Below are 25,497 nucleotides of genomic sequence, written 5' to 3'. Positions count from 1 at the left end.
TCAAAATAAAATTCTGATTAGTCATTTAGTGAGGTTAACCAATTATTTTTAATATTAAAATAAATTTAACAAAAAAAAAAAATGGTGCACAAAAACCTGTTTTGGACGTATCTTGTTTTAATTAAAAAAAGGCAAAAAGAGGAGAAAGGGATTTTTTCTTCCGCACACATAAGAGTTTCTACCAAAGTTTAAACTTGGCATACTTAAAATATGCAGAAATGCATCTTCTCACTTTAGGAATTGCAGTTATCATTAATTTCCTTAAATATGCCAGTTGATAGCAATATGTCAAATCCACATATTACCATTGGGTGGCGTTTCAATGGCAGCCTCTCCTACAGTCTGTCTGTCCTTTTCGTCTTTTTTTTTTGTTATTTTTAGTGTGTTTAAAAAGTTTGTGTGAATGTTCTCTGGTTTGTTTTATGTGGGGGGTGGGGGAGGGTGTCAGGGGATACTTTTTTCTAATCTCTTATCGTGCCGGAGATGCGATTGTTTTCCGGGTCGTATCTCCGGTCGCTCTGCGGCCTAACATCGTGGGGCTGGAGGCCTTGCTCGGGACGGACTTTGAGCCCCGCTGCGGGGAGTGGACTTACCATCGGAGCCGATTCCTTGCCTGGGATCAGCGCTCTAACCGCAGCCTACAGACTTCAACATCAAGGAGCTCACAGTCTCGGGAAGCTCCAAAAACTGCACAACATTCGCCCCCCGATGCAGGTGCTTGATCGCCCCAACAAGGAGACCCCCGACTGGCTATGGGAGTATGATCATCCCGTCAACGGAAGGTTAGAGGCCCCCGACCGCTGGAGGACAAAGAAGGGAAGAGATTCAACTTTTTTTTGCCTTCCATCACAGTGAGGAATGAGGAGTCACTGTGGTGGATGTTTATGTTAAAATGTATTTTGTGTTCTGTTGCTGTATATTAGTATGACTGTATGGCCAATCAAATTCCCGATATGTTGCAAAACATACTTGGCTAATAAAGTATGATTATGATTACCACGTGATTGAGAACCAGGCAGTACATCAGATAATTGACTGACTGAAACTATCATTCTTTTAATCTTTTGAGGTATGTGAAACTTTGAATTGTATTCTTTATTCCTTCACTCAGGCAGATGACAGGTTTATATCCCAGATCTCTCTTTGCTCTTTCACAGCTGTAATAGTGGAATGTTCCTGCTAATGCTACTCGCATGGGAGTGAATGTAGGCTTAATGGTCAAAAATGGTTTCAGCAGCATTAGTAAAATTGTAAGCAAGGCAGCCAAATAATAAGCCAATAGATAAGGTATGTGATACTTTGGGCGATCATAATTCAATCCAACCAAAAGCTCAGTTAAGAAAGTCCAGAAGGGAATCGGTTCATCATTTGTGATATGATAAGCCTATTGAAATAAAAAAGAAACAGTTAATAAAGCAATTACAGAATATTATACAGGTTACAAAACTTCTCCCAAATTAACATAATGGCATAATGACAATTCTGCTGAATGATATAAATTACCATAATATTTCCTTTTATCCTTTGTGAAAGTAGGGAAAAGGGCAAATTTAAGATTAACTAATTAGTTAATCCTGAAACATTCATAGTTTCTTAAATGCTTTGGTCTTGCCTTAGTGGTAATCTGCCTGACAGAGCCAGGAGATTGCAAGTTGAAATCCCGTTTCAAAGATATTATACATAAACTATGCTGACATTTGTGCAAAGAAGTGCAAATCTGTCAGAATATTGCTTTTGGCCATGATCTGATGAAATAAGCATTTCTATCCTCTCATGATGAAGATCCCATTGCACTATGTTGATAAAGAAGAAAAGTTCTCTCAGCATGCTGGTCATTATACCTCTAAGAAAACTATTTAGTTTTTTGGAATCATTCTACGTTTATTTCCTTACATTACAACACTGACCATCCATCAAAAGTCCAGAATTGGCACATATTTTGTGGGATCCAGGGGGCTTGTAAAGCACAATATAAATTATATCTTGCATTGTGTCTATTTAAGGGTTCATATCATACTTGTCAGTTTTAATACATGTATATAATTTCTTATTTTAAAAATCAATAACTTATCCTTTGTTATGTAACTTTGACAAGTCCACATACAGATGATGCAATAAATATTTAATTCAAATAACCTTATGATCTCTTAACACACAAGATCACCTCTATTTGCATTCATGCTGTCTGAGGAAGCAAAGCAGTTTTTAACAGAGAACATTATTGAAAGTCCAAATACTTGTAAAATCTCCATTAAGTTCCTGTTACTGTTACAAATTACAAATATACAGATTGTTTTAGTTGTTTAAAAAATGTCAGTGACAAAGCACACAAAACCTTAGTGTCCGATTGCGGAAATTGGACGGTTCTACCAATAAGGCACTTCAACCAATTATAGCGAAAGCTTTCAAGTGAAATCAAACAATGCTAATTTATAATGGTCAGTTTTTGAAATAATATGTGGGTTCAATATCAAACATCACCTTTCCAGAGATGTGTGAATTTCGGTGAAGATTCTCCGCTGCCAGGATTAACCCATGTACAACATTATCAACATAGGTAAAGTCTACCAGGTTCTTACCGTTACTGTAAAAGATACAAGCACAGTTACCATGAAATAAAAGAGTAAGCATAACATCACTCATATTAAACAAAGTACCAGGAACAATAATTACAGTTCAGCAACCAAATAAATCCTTTTAAACAAAGCTCTTGTAGAAATTAAAACGATAGAAACTTTAAAGTAAATAATATGCTAATCTTAAAAATACATGACATGACCTACTCATCAACTGACTTGCACTAAACTGAAAGATACAGGGAAGGGAACACTCATTGCACTGTCCAAACTCCATACCTGTAATAACATTGTTTCCTCAAAATCTTTGGGAATTTGGAATCCGCTGTCCAGTCCCGGTGGCCGCTCGCAGCCACCCGAGCTACTTCCCTCCCTGGCCACAATGAGGCAGCTCCGCAACCGGAGCGCTGTGGCAGTGGTGATCTAGTTGCTGGCTTGATCCCCGACCCCCTCAATCTCAACGCACCTGCCCTCCCCGCAACTTTACCCCTGGTGGCCCAGCCACACGCTGTGAAAGGAACTCTCTCCCCACCCAGCGGCACTGTCCTTTTACAGCCGTTTCCCATCAGCTGCCAGCAATGAGGGATAGACTTGGCTATCCCTTAGTACAACAACATCGTTCTTGATGTCTATCTTTCTTGGCTAACAACCTAACCTTCAGCCTCCAAGACACAGGTAAATTTTCGTGCCTTATTTTTGGGTAAAAAAATAGCGTCTTCATTTAGCAATGTTACAAAATTTTGAGATTTAAAAAATCAAGTCTGCAATTTATCCCATCAGATAAAGCATAACAATAAGTTTAATTTGACACCAAATTCACTTTCATATCTCAAGTATTAAAAAAGTTATGACCATTTTCATACTCGGAAATTAGCATCTTGTTCCCTATTGATTTTCAATGGGCATTACAAAAAAGCTGTGATCTTAGATAGTCAAAAGCACATTTCTTAAGGAAAGATTAACATTTTTAAATAGCCTAAGTGTCCAAAGATTATTCACAAATAATTCACAATATAACATGATTTTTATATCTAATTTACATTAATTTATAGGCCAAATGGAAGGAATTTAGTGTTCAATTGCTGTAAATAAATGACCATTTAAATCGGTTTTCTAGTGAGTTCATGTGGAACGCGCAGGTTTAGAATGTTGACAGCGCGCTGGATTAGTGCCCTCAAATGCCGAGAAAAATACTGGGGGATATAAAAAGCCCAAAATGAGCTACTCGCTATAGAAAATTATAATTATAGGGTTATATACATGCCCCATTTAATGCAAAAATAAGGTACATACCTTTAATTGTTTGCTTTATAAAACCCTGGGGCTGCCAGAGCTTGCGGAATGAACGAGAGCTTTTAAATTTATTATATCTACTCTTCGAGGCCAATAAAACTAATAATAGCTTTTGGGACCGGGTCTTGCAGCGATTCTCCGTTAATGATTTACTAGGCTGAACATCTGCGATTGGAACAGCCTAGTAAAAATCGGGTTTTAAACCCGCCCCCTCCAAACAGCTCCAAAATCACACACAAGGGGAGGGGCAGATGCTCAGCCACGATTCAGGTACGTTTTGTAACATACCTACTTCATTGCCGGGAAATACATAGAAACATAGAAATTAGGTGCAGGAGTAGGCCATTCGGCCCTTCGAGCCTGCACTGCCATTCAATATGATCATGGCTGATCATCCAACTCAGTATCCCGTACCTGCCTTCTCTCCTTACCCCCTGATCCCCTTAGCCACAAGGGCCACATCTAACTCCCTCTTAAATATAGCCAATGAACTGGCCTCAACTACCCTCTGTGGCAGAGAGTTCCAGAGATTCACCACTCTCTGTGTGAAAAAAGTTCTTCTCATCTCGGTTTTAAAGGATTTCCCCCTTATCCTTAAGCGGTGACCCCTTGTCCTGGACTTTCCTAACATCGGGAACAATCTTCCTGCATCTAGCCTGTCCAACCCCTTAAGAATTTTGTAAGTTAATCATTTAACGAATTTCTGAGCATGTAAACAATCGTTAATAATGGATTTCAGCATCTTGCTGGCAAATAGTCAGGTAAATTGCCATATTATTAGCTATTTTCCCCGTCTCACTTCTTATCCAATTTCTCACTTCTTAACTCACCTCATCCTACCAATCACAATCACAATAATACTTTATTAACCAAGTATGTTTTACAAAATACAAGGAATTTAATTTGCCAAGTCAGTCCTACAAATAAAAAGCAACGGAACACACAAAACATATTTTAACATAAACATCCATCACAGCGACTCCTCCCCATTCCTCACTGTGATGCATGGTGAAAAAAAGTTCAATCTCTTCCCTTTGCTCCCCCATGGTCGGGGGGCTTGAGCCCTCCGTTGACAGGATGATCTTGACTCCCATCGTCGGTGGCGGGTCCTCCACGTCGAGGCGATCAGCTCCTGCATCGGGGTTCTGTCAGCACCCCCGCGCTGGACGATTGAACTGGTCGAACCTTCCGAGACGTTGGAGCTCCCGACATCCACGGCCTCTCCCGAGACAGCAAGCTCCCGATGTAAAGTCCACAGGCCGCGGTTGGAGCGATCCCAGGCAAGGGATTGATCCGATGCAAGTCCACGCCCCGCGGTGGGGCCCAAGGCCAGTCTGAGGAGGCCACCAGCTCCACCGATGGTAGGCCGCAGAGCAACCAGAGAATGCGATCCGAAAATTAATCGCATCTCCGGCAAGGCAAGAAACTGAAACAAAAGCTTCCCCCTCGCCTTCCCCCCACATAAAACAAACCGGTGAACATTTACACAGACTTTTAACACACTAAAAATAAAAAGGCAAAAAAAGAAACAGACTGTTGAATTTTCCTGAAAATAACAAATACGTATTGCTGAATGCATTACTACATCCATACATTACCAACCCAATTATAAATTTCATCTTGCCACTCCTTGCAGCCTGTACAAGGACAGGGACTAAATGTGGATCTTGTGGTCCAAAAATGCCATGAGGACGAATTGCGATTGTCATGAAATTCTGATCTGGATCATTGGCATTGAGAACTTCCTGTAGGATAAAGGATAAAGTATTTAATTGTAAGTATGTGCGGAAGAACATAAAACGTATTCATTTCAATTTTTGCAATGGGCAATAACCCTCAGCCCCTGGTCAATGGATACATAAATTAGTGTCCCATTCATGCAATTGCCAAACCACCTTGAACAATTTGTAACAACTGGAAGGTCAAGAGTACCATAAATATCAAGGGGTGTACAAATGCTGTATTAAAACAAAATTTTATTCAAGTAACTGTAGCACCCAATAACAAAAAATACATTCAAATTTGAAAACATACTGCATCAAATTCACTTTAAAGATTACCTAAGTTACCACCTGAAAACTCTTATCAGGACCAATTTGGATTAAAACATTTGTCGATAACTAAACTGCACAGTTGTTATTAATAATTCACAATAATTTATATTCCTGGAAGACAGCTGAAACAATGCAGGAAGGAATTTGATTGGATACAAAAAAAGTTTTTGAAATCTTTGCAGAAGCAGCTGCTGAGCAATGGTTCTCTTGAATCCCAGTCATATCAATGGCAGATTAAACATATAAATATCGCAGTTTATAGTTTAAACATTTGAGAAATACCAATTCCAGTATATGTTTTATCTTTCTCACTTCTAAGAAGAGACAATTGAAAATAGCACACTGGGACAGTGTTTTTGAAACCCCAGATGACCAGTATGTGAAAATTAGGACTGAGTGACGTTAAAAAAAGAAAATTATAGTAACTGAAATGCAGAGTATTGTCACAATGACCAAAAGGGTCTCTACAAAGTTAAAGGGTCAAACATTTTCTCCTCAATTGTCAGTTGTTATTTGACCAAATTTACTGCACAAAGTATGTCAAATGGCTATCATGGGAAATTTGAAAAAAAATTACATTAGTGCAAAGGGATGATCTCTCAAAATTAGCTGGAAACGGTGCCATACATAGTAAATGGGCTGGGAGACAGAAGGACCGGAGATGACATTTTTCACGGAGCTAGTTGTTTCTTCTTTACTACCAATCTATAATGTTGTTACTCATGAAAAAAAATAAAAGTTACACCGTTTCCAAGAACAATATAATTAAATGATCATCATTACTTTCTGAAGAAGGGTCTCAACCTGAAAGGTCACCTATTCCTTCACTCCATAGATGCTGCCTCACCCGCTGAGTTTCTCCAGCATTTTTGTCTACCTTCGATTTTTACAGCATCTGTAGTTCTTTCTTAAACATTACTTTTAACTTTGTGATTTAATGTCTACTCCACTTACCATTTCCTGTAAGATCTTTGTTTGTGAATAGTAGTCGATGGGTTTTTTAGCATACGGTAGGTCTTCAGAGCCATTCTTTAGGTCTGTACCTTCAAATACAACACTAGCACTACTTGTTAGCACCAGTTTCTGTGTGCAAGAAAACAGCACGATTAAGGTACAAACGATTATTGGTGTGGGTGGGAGTGTTGAAGTCAAAGTGCGCAGACATTTAAGCTGAAGTGAACTGTTTCTTACCTGAACACCAGCTTCTTTACAGGCTTCAATTATGGTTTTGGTCCCCGTGTAATTGACCTTGTAGAAGAGTTCTCTGTTGTCACTGGAAGGTGGTGGAGAGGCACAGTGAAATACAATGCTCACATCCTGAACCGCTGGCAGTATATCCTGAAGGACAATCATTTATTTACTTGTAGCTCTTTTACCAATTTCTTTAATAGAACCATTTTGAAAGTAAGCATATGATACACATTAGGAACATAACCAGGTGGCCAACTATCTCTTGACTGTAGCAATCTTGTAAAATTTAGTTTTTGAAGGAGGAGCAAGACCATAATGAAACAAACCTCTGGTTTATTTAGTATTTATGTATTCAGAATTTCCAACCAAATGGCCAACATTTAAAAATATTAAGCAATTTCATATAAACACCTCCCATCAACTGGTAGCAGAGCAGCCCATCCTTGGTCACGTTTGCATGTGTGTACATTGCGGTAGGTTCCAACTGTGCTTCATAAACTATTGTGTTTCGTCCGTTGATCTGTTATGTAGCATACGAATACCCAGCAAGTGTATGAACTGAAGTATTTGATTGAATGTTGAATAAGAAAATGGAAATAATTGAAAGGCATGAAAAGGGTGAATATCATAACGTTCTTATGAAAGAATTCAACACTCGTTCCTTAATAATGTATTATTTTAAATTACAGCCTTCAATTTCAATTCACAAAAGTTTGTTGGAACTGAAGAAATCCATTACAGTATCCAGAACACATCAAATAAATTGCACGGACCTTTTATCATTTAGAATATGTTTCAGTGGTAGGCTAGCTATGCGTAAAAGACAAATGCGTAGCTTATATAAGAGATTGAGCTCATTTTCAAAACAAAGCAAAGAATATATTTCAAGTATTATGGGAAGACAATGGTAGTTTGTTTACTTTGATACACAAGGCAGTGTAGCTGTAGGCTGATTAGTAGCATCATCTTTTTTAAAGATTTGGCACCATGTGATGGCGAGCAGAGTAATCGTTTTAATTTTTTTAAACTATATTTTACATTAATAATGCGTGGCCGTAAAAAATTGAATTGTCATAGGTACCGAAAACAAACAATGAATTTAACACGCAGCAGCATGACAGGCCAGTAGAGTACTTATAGATAACATGATTAACAAAACAATTAAAATACACCAATATTATTGAAAAAAGTCTAAAGTCCTTAGTGCAACCAAGGCATTTGTAGTTTATAATTTAGTTCGTGCTTGTAGTGTTAAGGACCTGATGTTTTTTGGGAAATAGCTGTTCTTGAACCTGGAGGTCACTGTTTTCAGACTCCTATTCCTTCTTTCTGATGGCAGATGTGAAATGAGAACATGACTAGAGTGGTGTGGGTCCTTGATGATACTGGCTGCCTTTGAGGCAATGGCTCCTATAGGTCCCTCCGATGGTGGGAGGTCAGTTCGCATGATGGACTGGGCAGTGTCCACCACATTTTGTAATCTCCTTTGTTCCTGGGCATTTGAGTTGCCAAAAAGGTTGTGATGCAACCATTCAATATGCTCTCGACTGTACACCTGTAGACATTCATTAGATAATTGGCCAATATAACAAATCTCTTCAATCTTCCAAGGATGCTGTGCCCAGGATAGATCATCGGAAATATGCATGCCCTGGAATTTGTAGACTCTCCACCGCCCCATCGATGAAGACATGTTTGTGGATCCTCTGCCTCCCTATTCTCAAGTCAACAATCAGCTCCTCAGACTTGACATTCTGGCACCATTCAATCAGATGATCGATCTCCTTCCTATACTCTGACCCATCATTTGTCCAACAACAGTGGTTTCATCAGTGGATTGAAAGATGGCATTGGAACTATGTCTGGCTACACAGTCAAGGGTGTAAAGTGAATAGAGCAGGAGAATCAACACAAGGCCTTGTCGTGCTTCTATGCTGATGGTTATCGAAGAAGTAGTGTTGTTGCCAATTTGTTCCGATTGTGGTCAGTTGATGAGGAAGTCAAGGAACCAGATTCATTGGGATGCACAGAGACCCAGTTCCCCAAGCTCGATAACAAATTTCTAAGGGATGATGTTGAATGTTGATCTGTAGACGAAGAACACCAACCTGACGTATGTTCTTATTGTCCAAGTGGTCTAGTGCGGTGGAGAGCCAGCAACATGGCATCTCCCATGGATCTATTATAGTAATAGGCAAAATGTAGTTGGTCCAAGTACTTGCTAAGGTAGGAATTAATAAAAGGCAGTGTTTGCCAAGTCACTGGATGTTTTCAAGAGTTAGATTTAGATCTTAGGGCTAAAGAAATCAAGGGATATGGGAAAAAGCAGGAACAGGATACTGATTTTAGATGATCCGCCATGATCATCAGATTGAATGGTGCTGGCTCGAAGGGCCGAATGGCCTACTCCTGTACCTATTTTCCTATGTTTGTCATGTGTGAGCTGCACCTTGACATCATAGATTCTCGTATATTAACCTTACCGTTCACCCTCATGGGAACATGTTAGGGCTGAATTATCACCATTACACTTTTGAATGATTCACATTGGTCAGACAGGTGCAAGAGGAGCTTCTCCCAGATCACTTCCGCAAGTCTGAAACATGTTCTCCAGGCATGCTGCCTGACCCGAGCTACTCCAGCACTTTGTCATTTTTTTGTAAACCCGCATCTGCAGTTCCTTGGTTCTACTATTTCTTCACTTTTGCAAGTTCTTGTTTCTTATTAGTAGAATAGCCTTCCTCTGTTTTAGAACAATCTTTCATTATCTTGCTCCACAACTAGAGAAGTGGTTACTGGCGTTTTAACAGCTCGATGCATGTTTTTTTTTACGCGAACAGAGTACAACTACTTATGCAAAGTGGTGTTACATTTTCAAAAAAATATTTTTCACTGACCTCCTTACAGCACAGATCTGCACTGAAAAACTGAACTCCTTCAATCGCAGATGGCTTTCTGATATCCAGAATATTAACATGGTATCCCTTCTCCAGAAGCTTCGTCACGAGTCGTTGGCCCAGAAATCCAGAGCCCCCGATAACAGTGCATTTGTTATTCTGCTAAAATAAACATTGAAAACATCTGATGTATTTTCGCCAGCTCTCAGACACACAGGTGAGGACCATCGAGGAAACTACAGGTCAGCACAGCTCAAGGTCTTCCCCGAAGATAGACACTAAATGCTGGAGTAACTCAACGGGACAGGTAGCGTCTCTGGAGAGAAGGAATGAGTGATGTTTCGGGTCGAGACCCTTCTTAAGAGTCACAGCCCCGCAACGTCACCCATTCCTTCTCTCCAGAGATGCTGCCTGTCCCGCTGAGTTACTCTAACATTTTGTGTCTATCTTCGATGTTAATAAACCAGCATCTGTCGTTCTTTCCTACTTTCCCCTTTCTCTGACTCTCCCACTTTCGTTCGACATTCAAGCGAATCTTAGTCTCCCGATCCCTTTTACGTTAAGGCAGACATTGCCAATTGAATACTCACCCGCAGACGCGCAGCCATCCCTCCCGCAGATAAGCAGACCAAAGATCCTTAGCTATAGCTATAAGATCTTTGAAGCAAAGCTTGCTATAGGATCTTTGCTTTGAAGCAGACGGCGCACAGCGTTTCACCCAAAGCACGGGGACAGGACGAGACCACCACGACCCGGTCCAAGGGGAAGTCCTCTCCCTTCTCACTGGTGCAGAAGCAAACCTCTGCTCTGGTGATTGCTCCACAATCCAATCAAATCACCGAGCGACCATGGGCAGGTGGCGGCATTTGCAACACTAACCAATCGTAAGCCAGTTAAGTTTCACTTGCGAACGCTGATCTATTTCAATGATTCCCCTGAACCCATTCACAAAATCACTCTGCAGGTTACAGTGCGTGAATGGACATGGCAAATACTGCACTAAATGGTGTACTTTTTATCTGTGCTCAACTGTATTCATGCATTGTCTTTTATTTGGATAGCGCGCAAACACAAGCTTTTTTCACAGTACAAGCTTTTACACGTGACAGTAATAAACTAAGCTAAACTCCAAACTAACTGCAGTATTCGTGTGGGGGCGGGGAGGGTAAATATTTATAACATTGCTCAATGTTACTGAAACTGATTTTATTGTAAAGATAGTGAATAAGAGAATAATGGGTGCATGTAATGCCTTTGAGGTCTAGTATTAGACTCTTGATCCTTGGAAAACATCTAGCATCAATCCCTCTAGGTATTTTGTTTGTCTCCATGAATGTAGAAGCCTGGCTGTCCTCATGTGACAGACTGGCTATCCCAGAAACCAGGTTCGCGAATCGCTGCTGCAATCAACAGCAAGTATATTTATTTAGGCAAGGCAACCAAACCAATATGCATTTCTCCAGGTACAGTCTCACAAAGACTCTACATAATGGTAAAAATACATTTACACTGTTGTACTCAAATCCTCATACAGTAAAGGCCAACGCCCCATTTACCCGCTGGGCCCCAAGTGTTAGCTTTTAGTGACCGATTTACAAGGGAACCCAGATTCATTTGAACATCTACATTTTCCAATGGATGGTATTTTTAAAAAGAAAATAATAATCAGAATTCCATGCTGATGATGGAGGGAGTGAATTTAAGGCGGTGGGTGACAATCAAGTTGACTACTTGGTCTCAGATGATGTTGAACTTCATGAGTGTCAGAACTCTACATTCATCCAGACAACTGGTAAATATTCCACCCTGCTCTTGCTAGAATTTGTAAGTGGTGGAAAGGTTTGGCGATTTCAATTACTGTGTTAATTGCTCCACACCATACAACCATATAACCATATAACAATTACAGCACGGAAACAGGCCATCTCGGCCCTACAAGTCCGTGCCGAACAACTTTTTTTCCCCCCTCCACAATACCAAACCTCTCGCCAGCTCTAATAGCTACAGCATTTTTTATGTTTGACCAAGTTTCTAATCAATGGTATCCCCAGACCTTAGATGATGGGGAGAACTTGGGGATGGTAATGCCATTGAATGTCAAAGATAGGTGGTTGGACTCTCCCTCCTTGGATATGGTCATTGACAGGCACTTTTGTGGTTCGCTAAAAATATAAGAAGATATTAAATTGGTTTCTGGGCTAGCTTACAGCTTATATTTAGTGTCAAATTAGGCTTTCCTCAGGTTGCGGGGTGTGTGAGATAACATTGTCTCCCAAGTGAAGGAGCTAGAGAGATAGCTGGTCAAATCTTTGAAGTGAGATGCCATAAACCAATGTTTATGGGGAGGAGGCAATAAAGGAAGAGCGAAATAGCCAGTCACATCTTTGTAAACAAATGACCTATGTTTATGAGGGACCAAATGACAGAGGAAGCAGCGAAGAGAGCTAGGGTGGTCTATTTGGAGATAAGGCAAATGGACAATGTTTTTAGTATATCTTGTACCATGTAAAAAAAAAAAGGTTTGATGTGATGCATTCTGTGGAAACCTTTTCCAGTACTTCTGACCATGACTAATGTCTGTGGAATGTGATAAGGGGACAAAAAACCTATTTAAAGCAATGTAATTCTGTTGTTCAGGGAAGGTGACTGAGCACAGTCAAGTGTCTGTGTTGGTCACTTGACTGGAGTTCTCCCTCCCTTCCATCGGCCGATGTTAAGTAAAGTTTTGAACTGGTCTACGAAACAGTTTGTGTGGTGTCTGTTTATTAAGAAGCGAACCTGGTTTAGTAGTTAAGATAAGTAGCTTTTTCATTGGCGTAGTTATGCAGGCCTCGCTGGGACCACATCAACGGCTGACTGTGCAAGAGGTTGCGGAGGTTGCCGGGATTGGAAGGGAGATAACTGAGCTCTATCGGCCCCCTTGTAAGACCGACTCCCTAGAAACTCCCGGGAACATCTGTGATCCTTCATCAGAGGTTGACTTGGTTCCCTGCCGAGGTTCTTAGCAACAGACAAAGGTAAGACCAGTTGGGCTTTATATGGGTTTTTTTTTTAAAGAAGGGATTGTGTATGTATTTTTAAGACAGAATTGTGTATGTATTTTTAAGACGGAATTGTGTATATTTTTAAGAAGGACTTGAGCGGTTTCTCTTTCTCTTTTTCTCTCTCTGTCTATCTCTCTTTGTTTTCTCTTTTTCTCTCTCTACTAAGGGCTCATCGGCCTCGTTGAGACATCCGTGATTTGTCGGGTTGAGATACGGGGGTTGAGGTGTGCGTCTGGCTTATTGAGACATCCGAAGCTTTGTCGGATTGAGAAATAAGTGGCGTTGTATATTAAAGAATTAAGAAGTCTGCTAGGTTGAGAAACGGGGGTCCCGGTTCGCGGGTCTGCTTCGTTGAGACACCTGGGGCTTATTTTAAGAGTTAAGACGTCTGCCAGGTTGAGAAACGGGGGTCTTGGTTAGCAAGTCGGCTTCGTTGAGACACTTGGGTCGTATATTAAAGAGTAAAAAAAAAGTCAGCCAAATTGAGAAACTGGGGTCTCATTTAGCGAGTCGGCCTGGTTGATATATTTGGAACAATTCGGAATTAAAAAGTCAGCCAAATTGAGAAACTGGGGTCTCATTTAGTGGGTCGGCCTGGTTGATATATTTGGAACGATTCGGAATTAAGAAGTCTGTTTTCTCTCTCTTTCTATCTATCTATCTATGGGGAATGCTCTGGATAACAGTGAGGGGGGAACCCCCGTCCAACATATGTGTTATTTGAATCCTAAGTATAATAAGAAATTTAGAATGTTAAGTTACAAGTTGACCAAACGGTTAGGGGATGATGCCTGGCCAGTAGGGGGCACATGGAATGTTGAGACAATTAAAAAAAGCAGAGGTGTTGATATGGGAAAGGAAGACAGGAACCCACTAGAAAGCCGATTTAAAATAGACTTTAATTTACAGCAATTGAACACTAAATTCCTTCCATTTGGCCTATAAATTGATGTAAATGAGATTTAACAATCATGTTTTATTGTGAATTATTTGTGAATATAATTTGGACACTTAGGCTATTTAAAAATGTTAATCATTTATTAAGAAATAGATATATGTTTAGATCTAGTAATTGAAGTTTGAAATTAGCTACAATTGGGTAACTAACTAATTATATGCTTTTAATTTCAGGTCATCCAAGTAAGATTATTTTATATTTGTGTCAGAATGGTTCAATCTATGATAACTGAAAATTTCATTCAGTTCTCTTAATTTTTAAGAAGGTTATGGGCTTTTGACGGTCCATGATCACAGTTTTTTTGTTATGTCCATAGAAAATCAATAGGGAACAAGATGCTAATTTCCGAGTATGAAAATGGCCATAACTTTTTTATTACTTGAGATATGAAAGTGAATTAGGTGTCAAATTAAACTTATTGTTATGCTTTATCTGATGGGATAAATTGCAGATTTGATTTTTTTTTTTAAATCTCACAGTTTGGTAACATTGCTAGATAGAGTTAAGAAACAAGGATAGCACTAGGAAAGGATGGAAATTATTGCAACTAGAATGCCAGTGGGCAGAGGAACAAGAGAATAGAATTAAAAGACAGACAGGAGGTGAGAAATAGGTGATGGTTCGAAAAAATAAACCCAGTACTGGTAAATCCTCTGGAGGAGACTTCATGTCTGGCACGACGACCCTATTTGGTAATGAAGATGAGGCGTTAGATAATCTTGGGAGATGTCCACCAGTAGCAATGACATCTTTACCTGGGACAGTTCTGTCAGTAACATCCCTATAACTTGAAGTTCTGACCTTACAAAGCTCTCCAGGATTGGGAGCACGGGAATGCCTTTCTGTGTGTAATTTGTTAAGGCATTGATGCTACCAGAACAGCTGATCATTATTAAATGTACTGCACACATTGGTGCTGGGGACTCTATAGCAAAAGGCAATGGGTTGCTGATAGTGTATCCAAACAGGCAGCCTGTACATCCAAATGCATAGTGACAGCAGCTAAACAGATGCTAGCAAATAGAACGGTCCTGCCAAACATGAGGGAGGTATGTACATTACAGAGGGACGCCTCTTGTATATAATAATAACTATGGAAACAAGAGGGCTGTGCCATTGATTCAGCACACCCCGCTTGGACAAGTTGGTGTATAACGATACATTTTTACCCGTCTTACCCATGCTGGTAAGGAGGGAATGATAGGATAACAAAGGAAATGTGGTGGCACTGCATATTAGGAATGGCAACTTTATTCATTTGCATGGGGTTGCCGACCTGTGTAAAAAGTTACATGCTTGAGTTGTTTTACTGTTCATGTTTTAAACTATCTGTTATGTTTAAACTATTTAAATAGTTGTTATTTGAATATATTTGATTCCTTTTTAATGCCTTTGGCAACAAAAAGCCTTCAAAATGTCATTGAGGGTGAGTCTGTAGAACACTCTGCCTGGCAATTCCTGCAGTAGGTAGGTTGTTCAACCTTGTGAGAGACTACTCAGTCTGTCCTGGGGTTCTGGTAAAAGTAAGTCTGGATGGATGACGTCTCTCGGTAGTGAGTCTCAGTTGTAGGCAAGGTCCAAGATGAACAAATTTGGTTATCTCTATGTCGAAGGTAACAGATTAAGAATGATGAGAATGACTTGGATTGGAATTGCTCCTACTTTAGCAACACGTTGTATTTGTTAAACTATTAAATAGAGGATTGATTTTGGTGATACCAGTACTATATTCAAGAACAAGTGGTTGGGAGATGTTTACACGATATGTATTGGGAATATGACAACATGTTTGAAGGGACTAACTGAGAAGTATTACATATAAGCAAAATAAGTAAAAAAGATGAGAAGGAAGGGATATTGAATGATTTTGTGTTTAAAAAAAAAAATAAATTTAAAATCAGGAGAAAATGCAGATTTAGTTCTGTGGGCAAGGTGAGCTTGTAGGAGCATATCCGGAGAATTATGTGTCTTTAGCTCTCTGGCATTGAGGAAAATGATATATACATATGTTATTAATCACAAAGCTATCCAGGGGCTTTTGTTTGTGCTTGAGTTGAGGCTGGTAAAGGATGGGAAAGCAGTTTAAGGAGATAATGCCAAGGGCCCAGTGTTATAAATATTGCGTAGTGATTTTAGATTTATTTAGTAGGTGGAGTAAAGCTCTACCAACCACTATTACTAAGGAAAAATTTGCACATTTTAATATCTGACAGCAATTCACTGTGTACACCACCCACAGGTATCTGGGATGGTGGAAAGAGTCAATGGGGATTGCAAAACAAAATTACCCCGGAGGTAAATCCTTTTTCTGACAAGCAACTATGTTATAAAAAATTGGGGACTAATTGCCAGGTTATTTCCAGTCTCAGCTGATAGAATCCTTGTTATGTCCCAAACTAGGCAATTGAATCAATGTGGATTCCCAGCCTGAAAGTATATTTCGGGTTTATATATAAGTACTGATGAGGGATGGAGTAGGATGAAGGGCTTTGGATTTCTGGCATTGTGGCTATTTCCAGGGACCTTTCTACAGATCGGAAAGGTTGTACCCCAGCAGCACAGGAACATTATCCCCACAGAGGTTTGCCAGTGCTGTTGGGAGAATTTAAACTAGCTTGGCAGGGGGATGGAAACAAAAGGAAATTTAAGAAGGAAAGTTGGAAAATAAAGATTAGAAAACTGGAAAGCAAAATAAATAGGCAGTGGAAACAAAAACAAGTAGTAAATTAGGTTGGAGTATATAAAATGAGGAAAAATAAGGCAATGTACTTAATTGCGTACGGCATTGCAATAAGGTAGATAAATTAACAGCACAAATAAAATGTAAATGCAATAGTAAAACACAAAGTGCTGGAGTAACTCAACGGGCCAGGCAGCATCTGTGGAGGAAATCGATAGAGGATTTGGGCCTACTTTTCTCTAATAGAAATTGTGTAAGGAAAAATTAAATAAAGGCAAAAGAATCAACAAATTTTGTCAAGGGTTTGGCAGTACATTAAATCTCTTTGTGGACATTTTGTTGGGAATTCATCCCCTCTGCAATGTGGAAATGTAGTGTATTCATTAAGTACAACATAATTAAAAAATAGATGCAGATATGGATAAATAGAAAAAGCATGAAGTACTATCATCTACATATATAGGATCGACAAAATGAATGATCAGTTATAGGTGAAGGACAAATTTGTAGAATATATACACAAGGGTTTTCAGAACTATGATGTTGAGGATCCAGCTAAGGAAAAGCTTATTGTTGAATTGAGTATTGTACACTAAGGGGATTGATTAATAGTCTTGTTTTAAAGACACTTTTAGGGAAAATTCCACATAGGATGGTGGAATTTTACATTGAGTTTGATGTGGGTTAATACAGAACTGGGCTCTCAAATCGAAATAAAAGGATTTATGAAGTTATGAGCAGTGGGATGGCTGACAAGCCACATTAGAAAGCTTGATGATGGATATGCAATGGCTATCATTCAAATAAATGATTTATATAATTCCTCTAAAGCATCAAAACCCAAGAAATGTGATTTGTTTTTGAATGCCAGGAGAAAATAAAGGAAGAGGCTTATAGTATTGCTAGGAATAGCAGTAGGCCTAAAATTGTGTGTTTTAGAACAATCAAATGAGAACTAAGAAATTTAAAAAAGAAAAAAAAAGAAAAAGGGAAAGTAAATTACAAAGAGATGTCTTTGAAAATGAAATATATATATACTGCTGGTAAAAAACAATGTTTTTGTATATGTACTGCTTGGAAAACAATGTTTTTTGTATGTGGAATGTGTGAAATTCGAAGCAATGTGCAAAGTTGTGTGTCGCTTTAAGAAGTTTGTCCTTTAAAGTTAAGAAACAGGCATGAATGGGGGGCGGAGCTATACTCGATGGATAAAATGTGTTGGCTGATTATAGATCTTTTGAACCAAGTTAAAAAAAAAGACTCATCCCGATTAAAGTGTTAAATGAGATTGGAAATGTCAAAATTACAGAGAAAAGAAAATGTATTATTGATTACTGATTCTGAATGAGTTCTTTTGGGAAAGATTGTTTTGATATGATAACAGAGGTTGTCTTTTAAAATGCAAATGAAGCAAGATTACTGTTTTTAAGCAAACAAAAAGATGTTGCTGTAGCATGTGCTGTGTGAGAGAAATGAAGGTAGATGAAAAAATTGTTTTATGACTTAAAAAAGGAGGTTTGAGGGAACTCACAATGAGGGATGAAAGGTGAGAAGATAAAGTAGATTGGGGAAGAGAACATATTTGGAGAATTGAATATTTAGGTGGGGAGAGCCTCTTCGGATATAATCGGATTAAAGAATAAATTCAGCAAGGAAGTGTTAGGAAGGAACATGCAGGATCAAAGGGGGACAAAAGTGCTGGTGAAACTAAGCTGGTGAACAAGATTTACAACTTTTTATTGCCCCTGGAGAGTGGGGGGAAGCCACCTACAGGCCCTGGGCAATTAACTAATTATGTATGGTCGGCAATTAACCCATGTCTTGCCAGATCTACATTCCCAGGTTGGAGGAGCTTTGCTGGGAGCCATAAAAGCTATACGATGACGGGGGTGCTGGGACAAGAAGAAATTGAAACTGTATTGAAAAGAACAACCAAGTGTTGCTAACAACATGAACTGCTGTAAAGATGAAAGATCATCGTCGCTGGATACATTTGATTGACTGTGAACAGTTTGTGGAAACAAGGACGATGGGCTATTGATGCTTCCTTTATTCTGGGGTGGCCCAGCCCACATGGACTGAACTTTCTTCAGAATGGCAAACTTGCGGACTAACCCACATTTAAAGGATGGTACACACCTCCTTTTAAACAAGATTGAAGTCAAACATGACAAGCGCAGCAAAGATACCCTGACTACAGACAGTAAGAGGTCTGCAAAGGCCAGTTAAATCTACCTGTTTTTGCCACAACCAAGGCACTGGTGTATTTTAAGGAAACAGTATATTTGTGACAGGGCATTGTTATGTTGCAAATGCCGTGCCACACAAGAGAAGCATGAACCAGTTACACCAGCACACAGGGAATTCCAAACGAAGCCGAATAAAGGCTGAGCAATTTTTATGATCCTTTTCCTGTCCTATGGTAGTATCTTAGTGTCACGTCCGGGGGAGGTTGGTGGCCATTTAAAATGTTTGGAGGGACTTGTGGAACGATTGTCCACTATGAATTGATTGTGTTACTAGTGTACTATTAATTTGTCTGATGAGATGCTTATGGTCTTTCGTATGTACTCAGGAAGGACTGTAGTTGTTATCAAAATTTTGATAAAAGGATGGAATGATGAAGCCGAGTTTTAGTTAAAAATATAAGAAGATATTAAATTGGTTTCTGGGCTAGCTTACAGCTTATATTTAGTGTCAAATTAGGCTTTCCTCAGGTTGCGGGGTGTGTGAGATAACATTGTCTCCCAAGTGAAGGAGCTAGAGAGATAGCTGGTCAAATCTTTGAAGTAAGATGCCATAAACCAATGTTTATGGGGAGGAGGCAATAAAGGAAGAGGGAAATAGCCAGTCACATCTTTGTAAACAAATGACCTATGTTTATGAGGGACCAAATGACAGAGGAAGCAGCGAAGAGAGCTAGGGTGGTCTATTTGGAGATAAGGCAAATGGACAATGTTTTTAGTATATCTTGTACCATGTAAAAAAAAAAGGTTTGATGTGATGCATTCTGTGGAAACCTTTTCCAGTACTTCTGACCATGACTAATGTCTGTGGAATGTGATAAGGGGACAAAAAACCTATTTAAAGCAATGTAATTCTGTTGTTCAGGGAAGGTGACTGAGGACAGTCAAGTGTCTGTTTATTGGTCACTTGACTGTAGCTTTTTCTCCCTCCCTTCCATCGTGCCGATGTTTTAAGTAAAGTTTTGAACTGGTCTACCAAACCGTTTGTGTGGTGTCTGTTTATTAAGAGTTGAGGCCGATTCTGGGTTTTTTGAAATAATAAACATAGAAGAAGCCTCGACTACGCGGAAACCACTTTCCACCATTAGGGAGAGTGACCAAAACATTTCTCTGCTGAAAGAACTCTGCAACTATGATTGAGCACGCCCAGGAGTGACAGAGGTCACATACTTATATTAATATTAACCTTTTTTTCACCTAGTTTTATTCCGCCAGGGAGGTCTTACCTTCGACTACCTGCAACCTCCGGTAACCGCCTTCAACTAGCATCGCAACCGGCTTGGACAAAAAAATTACCGATTTTAAAAAAGCAAACCCATTTTTAGTCGAGGCCGGTATTTAATTTTTTGAAATAATCGTCGGAACATAGAAGAAGCTCGACTGCGCGGAAACCACTTTCGACCATTAGGGAGAGTGACCAAAACCTCCGGGAACCTCACGGAAACCTTGGATGGGGCGCAAGGTCTCCAGAGGTTTCCGTTCAGGTTTCCTAAGTAGGACAGGGACATTAGGGTAGAGATTTAAGAGGAACCTCAGGGGCATTTTTTTTTTCACTCAAGTCATAGTCTCAAGTTCAAGTTGAAGTGAGTTTATTGTTATGTGTCCCTGATAGGACAATGAAATTCTTGCTTTGCTTCAGCACACAGAACATAGTAGGCATTTACTACAAAACAGATCAATGTGTCCATATCTATATTACTAAAACTCTGTTCTTGACCGGTTTTGGCTTTCTGTGCGGTTTCCGAGAGTACGCCGCCACCTACGGCCATCATTTTTGGCCACCTCGCGCAGAGCCCGCCTCCGCCGCATGTGTGCCGAGGATTTTTCCCGTCGATGAAAATTGACAGAGATATTAATGTTTTTATAACATTCCCCATTCTCTCTGCTGCCCCTGCTGGAAAGGGTATAAAACCAGGAAGTGGTGTGCCTCAATCAGTCTCCGCAAGTGGTGTGCCTCAATCAGAGCTTTGAATGACACTGACAAATGTCTACAGCACTGTGAGTACCCTTAATTTGGTTTGAAAATGAAAATATGGTGAGAGGTAAAAAAAGCACTGCCTGCAAATGGTTGTTTGGGTTTGGGTTGAAGTAAAAAGGCACTCTCCCCCCCCCCCCCCCCGCCCCCTCCCCCCCTCCCTCTCCCCTCTCCCCCCTCCCTCTACTATCCCCCCTCCATCTCCTCTCCCCCCCCCTCTCCTCTCCCCTCCTCCCTCCTCCTCTCCCCCCTCTCCTCATCTCCTCTCCCCCCTCTCTCCGCTCCCCCCCCCCTGTCTGCTCCCCCCTTCTCCTCTCGCCCCCTACTCCTCTCCCCCCTCTCCTCTCCCCTCTCTCCCCCCCCTCTATTCTCCCCCCTCTCTTCTCCCCCCCTCTCCTACCCCCCCCTCCTCCCCCCTGCTCTCCTCCTCTCCCCCCCCCTCCCTCTCCTCTTCCCTCTCCTCTCCTCCCCCTCCCTCTCCTCTCTCCCTCCTCCCTCCCTCCCTCCTCCCCCCCCTCCTCTCCCCCCCCTCCTCTCCCCCCCCTCGTCCTCTCTCTCCCCTCCCCCCCTCCTCCCCTCTCCTCCCCCCCCTCCTCCTCCACCCCCTCTCATCCAACCCCCCCTCTCCTCCTCCCCCCCCTCTCCCTCCCCTCCCTCCCCCTCCCCATAAACCCCCTCCCCTCCACACACCCCTACCCCCCCCCTCCCTGCTCCCCACCTCTCCCCCGCCCCTCATCTCACCCCCTCTCAGCACTCCCCCCTCTCTCCCCCCCCTCTATCCCCCCCCCTCTCCCCCCCCCTTCTCTCCCCCCCCCTCTCTCCCCCCCCCCCTCTCCCTCTCCCCCCCTCTCCCCCTCTCTCTCCCCCCCCCCCCTCTCTCCTCCTCCCCCCCCTCCTCCCCTCCATTAGCGTAAGTGCGGGGGGGGGTAGTTAGTGTGTGACGCTGCATGCCGCCTCGCCCGCCACAACCGCACGTTGAGGGAACAGACCCAATGGGTCTGCACTTGGTCTAGTACCATTATATAAATATATACACACATGAATTGTATTGTATTGTATTCAAATTTATTGTCATTGTCCCAATTTGGGACAACGAAATGAATTTCCCTTACAGGCAGTATCATAAAAAAATCACAAAGAAATAATAAAAATAAATAATAAATAAATAATAAAACATATTAAAAATAAAATTGAAATTGAATTAAAATGTAAAAAAAGCACAAATACAGAAGTCCACGACACAACATAACATAAATGGCACCAAGGTGAGGATGGCACCATAGTCCAGCCAGCCTCCCCTCCATGTTCATCCGTGGTCGGGGCCTTCCGAGCACCCGCAGTCGCCGCCCCGGGTGGCCCGATGTTCAGGCCCTCACGCCGGGCTGGTGGAACGCCGACGCCGATCCCCGACGGTGAGCAGCCTCCTCCTCAGCGGCCCGGACCTCCTGGATCAGCCGCCTCCCGCAGCCGGAGTCTGCAGCTCCCGAGTCCGCAGGCCGAGCCGGGCAGAGTCGCAGGACCCCGCGTTGTAGTCAGCGCCGCCCGCGTTGGGAGCTCCGCAAACCGCAGCTCCAGGATGTCGGCAGCAGGTCCAGCACTCCGGCTCCAGATGGCGACCCCCGGTAAGGCATCGCCAGCCCCGCGATGTTCCAGCGCTGTCCATCAGCGCCGCTGCTGGAGCTCTGGTCGATCCTGGCAGGAAAGGCCGCGCCAATCCAGGCAGGTAGGCCGCTGTGGGGGGGGGGGGGGGGGCGAGGACGCGACTCGAATAATAGTCGCGTCCTCACCAGGAAGCGGCTGAAGTACGGTATCCCCCGCACCGTGCCCTCTTCCCCCACATAAAAACACCAAAAAACACAAAAAAATACACTTTTACATAACTAAATAAACAAAAAAACAAAAAGATACCGGGCTGTAGGTGGAGGCTGCTGGCACCAGCGCCACCGGAAGTACAATACTTGTACTTCTTGTGATACGAATCGACTGATAAAGTGCAAATAACAGACAATGGGTTATTAATGATCAGAGTTTTGTCCGGGCCAGGTTTAATAGCCTGATGGCTGTGGGGAAGTAGCTATTCCTGAACCTGGTTGTTGCAGTCTTCAGGCTCCTGTACCTTCTAACTGAAGGTAGCAGGGAGATGAATGTGTGGCCAGGATGGTGTGGGTCTTTGATGATACTGCCAGCCTTTTTGAAGCAGCGACTGCGATAAATCCCTTCGATGGAAGGAAGGTCGGAGCCGATGATGGACTGGGCAGTGTTTACTACATTTTGTAGTCTTTTCCTCTCCAGGCGCTCAAGTTGCCGAACCAAGCCACGATGCAACCGGTCAGCATGGTCTCTACTGTAGAAGTTATGGGGAATCCTCCTTGACAAACCGACTCTCCGTAATCTTCTCAGGAAGTAGAGGCGCTGATGTGCTTTCTTGATAATTGCATTAGTGTTCTCGGACCAGGAAAGATCTTCAGAGATGTGCACGCCCAGGAATTTGAAGCTCCTGACCCTTTCAACCATCGACCCATTGATATAAACAGGACTGTGGGTCCCCATCCTACTCCTTCCAAAGTCCGCAATCAGTTCCTTGGTTTTGCTGGTGTTGAGGGCCAGGTTATTGTGCTGGCACCATATGGACAGTTGCTCGATCTCTCTTATATACTCTGACATCCCCGTCAATTATACATCCCACAACAGTGGTGTCATCAGCGAACTTGATGATGGAGTTCGCACTGTAACTGGCTAGGCAGTCATAAGCAAAGATTATAGGTATAAAGTGAGTACAGCAGGGGGCTGAGCACGCAGCCTTGAGGTGCTCCCGTGCTGATTGTTATCGAGGCTGACACATTTCCACATCTGGTCAACACATCTGTTGAAGTTATCTGAAGTTGTTGGTTTATCTTAGACCTCCACTGTCTGCAGGTTTTTGGATTTTGAAACCAAATAATTAGCCAGGTTCGGAACTCTAAAAGCAAATACAAAAAACAGAATTCCACCCAAACTGGTATACGGTCTGAAGAGATTTGTGGCGAAAAGTACTAACCTCTAATACCGTCCTACTCTCGACTTCCACTCTATCACATTCTTCCGCTTTAACTCTGCTCTCACATTCGTTTCGCCACAAAATCGATGACACAATGATCCCTTTTTGTCATTAAATCACGCTGTTTCTCTTTCCCCTGACTCTCAGCATGAAGAAAGGTCTCGACCCAAAATATCACCCATTCCTTCTCTCCAGAGATGCTGCTCGTCCCGCTGGGTTACTCCAGCATTTTGTGTCGGGCTTCACTGATACAATTATCTATTTTTGTCCATTTAATCGCCAGCTCCTGGAACCATCCTCGATGATGAATTGGTGACACTGACACACACAGCGGACCAACCAGGGTGGGGGTGACTGCAGGCATCATTCAAGCAAGGCTAGGGGAAGCAGACAGAGGCGGGGTGTGCGGTGCGGTGCGATTGGCGATTGGCCCTGGACACATTGTCCGCAGCGGGGGGTGATTGGTGTCCGCGCCGCGTCTGTGGAGCCGAGGGGCGGCTGCCGGAACGATGGCGCTGTGATTGGCCGCGCCGTTGTTATGGTGCTCCGGTGCTATTTGATACAACGACTGCCCGTGTGGGCGGTGTAATCTCATTCATTGTACTTTGCTTAAAGCAAAGATCCTATAGCAGATCTTTGGCTTAAACGGTGCGAAATGGCTACAAAGGTGAGTGGCGACCTCCCCGCTGCCGTGCTCCGGCCCCAATGTGTCAATGTGTTGGGAGGAAAGTCCAAGTGTTTTTTGTCAGTGAGTCGCCGGCACCTGGTTCCATGCAGGCGGCAGTAGGTGGACAATACGTGGGGGAAGCGGGACAGAGGCTGCGAGTGGGGGCACCTGCATGAACATTGTGAATCAAAGATGATAATAGTAAAGCGACACCATTTTTGGGACGGGCGGAGGAGCTGAATGTTGAGCATTTAAAAAAAAAAGACAAAATTGGGTAATTGCAGCCACCTATTTAATAGGTCAGGCAGCATCTCTGGAGAAAATGGATAGGGGACGCTTCGTGTCGGGATCCTTCAGACTGAAGAGGTCTTCAGACTGATAGATCGCCACCCGAAATATCACCACTCCTTTTTCTTCAGAGATGCATCCTGGCCCGTTGAGTTACTCCAGCATGTTGCGCCTGTCTTTGGTATCAACCAGCATCTGCGGTTCATTTTTATTTCGTTTTATTATTAGCTTCTGTTTAATGTTAGCTAAACGGTTCTTGGACATGGTTCGTTTAGGAAAGATCTGCAGATGCTGGAAACATCGAAGGTAGACAAAAATGCTGGAGAAGCTCAGCGGGTGAGGCAGCATCTGTGGAGAGAAGGAATAGGCGACGTTTCGGGTCGAGACCCGTCTTCAGACTGGTCCCAATTTAGATGCTGCCTCCTCACCCTCTGAGTTTCTCCAGCATTTTTGTTTACCTTGGATATGGTTCTGCATTTCCCCTTTGCCCTTTCTTAATTTGCTCATTCACTCCCGTCAATCGGACCTGTTGAAGAAACATGGACAATAAAAGGAGGCTTTAATCTGATGTGTTTATATAAATCAATGATG

At 42.1% G+C, this 25,497-nt stretch overlaps 2 protein-coding genes across 7 annotated transcripts in view; one reads left to right on the top strand and one right to left on the bottom strand.

Annotated features, from left to right (window-relative positions):
- cetn2 (centrin, EF-hand protein, 2) overlaps nucleotides 1-25,497 on the top strand; it is a 39,728-nt gene that overhangs the window by 3,207 nt on the left and 11,024 nt on the right. Inside the window, exon 1 of one of the 3 annotated variants that reach the window (XM_055643812.1) lies at nucleotides 24,394-24,618. The exons of 1 other annotated variant lie outside the window; for it this stretch is intronic. Coding sequence is in view for 1 of the 2 variants with exons in the window: in XM_055643811.1 (XP_055499786.1) it covers nucleotides 24,607-24,618 (12 nt within the window). In the remaining variant the exon portion in view is untranslated. Of the gene's footprint in view, nucleotides 1-24,393; nucleotides 24,619-25,497 lie in introns of those variants that run through there. One more of the 3 variants, XM_055643811.1, reaches the window with a different exon arrangement.
- On the bottom strand, nucleotides 284-10,792 carry nsdhl (NAD(P) dependent steroid dehydrogenase-like). 4 transcript variants are annotated; one of them, XM_055643808.1, is made up of 7 exons: nucleotides 10,602-10,792; nucleotides 10,012-10,173; nucleotides 7,115-7,196; nucleotides 6,878-7,006; nucleotides 5,472-5,614; nucleotides 2,482-2,584; nucleotides 284-1,384 (listed from the first exon to the last, which is right to left on the bottom strand). In XM_055643808.1, the coding sequence occupies exons 2-7, from the start codon at nucleotides 10,089-10,091 to the stop codon at nucleotides 1,049-1,051; spliced, it is 873 nt and encodes a 290-aa protein (XP_055499783.1). In that variant the 5' UTR covers nucleotides 10,092-10,173; nucleotides 10,602-10,792; the 3' UTR covers nucleotides 284-1,048. The 4 variants fall into 4 exon arrangements, with proteins under 4 accessions (XP_055499783.1, XP_055499784.1, XP_055499781.1 ...); XM_055643809.1 differs by having other exon boundaries at nucleotides 10,012-10,170; XM_055643806.1 differs by having other exon boundaries at nucleotides 7,115-7,261; nucleotides 10,602-10,791.

The sequence above is a fragment of the Leucoraja erinacea genome, chromosome 12 (genome assembly GCF_028641065.1).
Source record: "Leucoraja erinacea ecotype New England chromosome 12, Leri_hhj_1, whole genome shotgun sequence".
Lineage (NCBI taxonomy): Eukaryota > Metazoa > Chordata > Chondrichthyes > Rajiformes > Rajidae > Leucoraja > Leucoraja erinaceus.
Note: the sequence above shows the minus strand (reverse complement) of the source record. Positions and strands in the feature narration are given on the sequence as shown.

What these genes read in the sequence shown, in the direction of transcription:
- nsdhl (XM_055643806.1), bottom strand. An exon ending in CAAAGATCTTACAGGAAATG is followed by an intron (nt 5,615 to 6,877) that starts GTAAGTGGAGTA and finishes TTTATCCTACAG; the next exon opens with GAAGTTCTCAATGCCAATGA. An exon ending in AAGATGAAATTTATAATTGG is followed by an intron (nt 2,585 to 5,471) that starts GTTGGTAATGTA and finishes TATCTTTTACAG; the next exon opens with TAACGGTAAGAACCTGGTAG.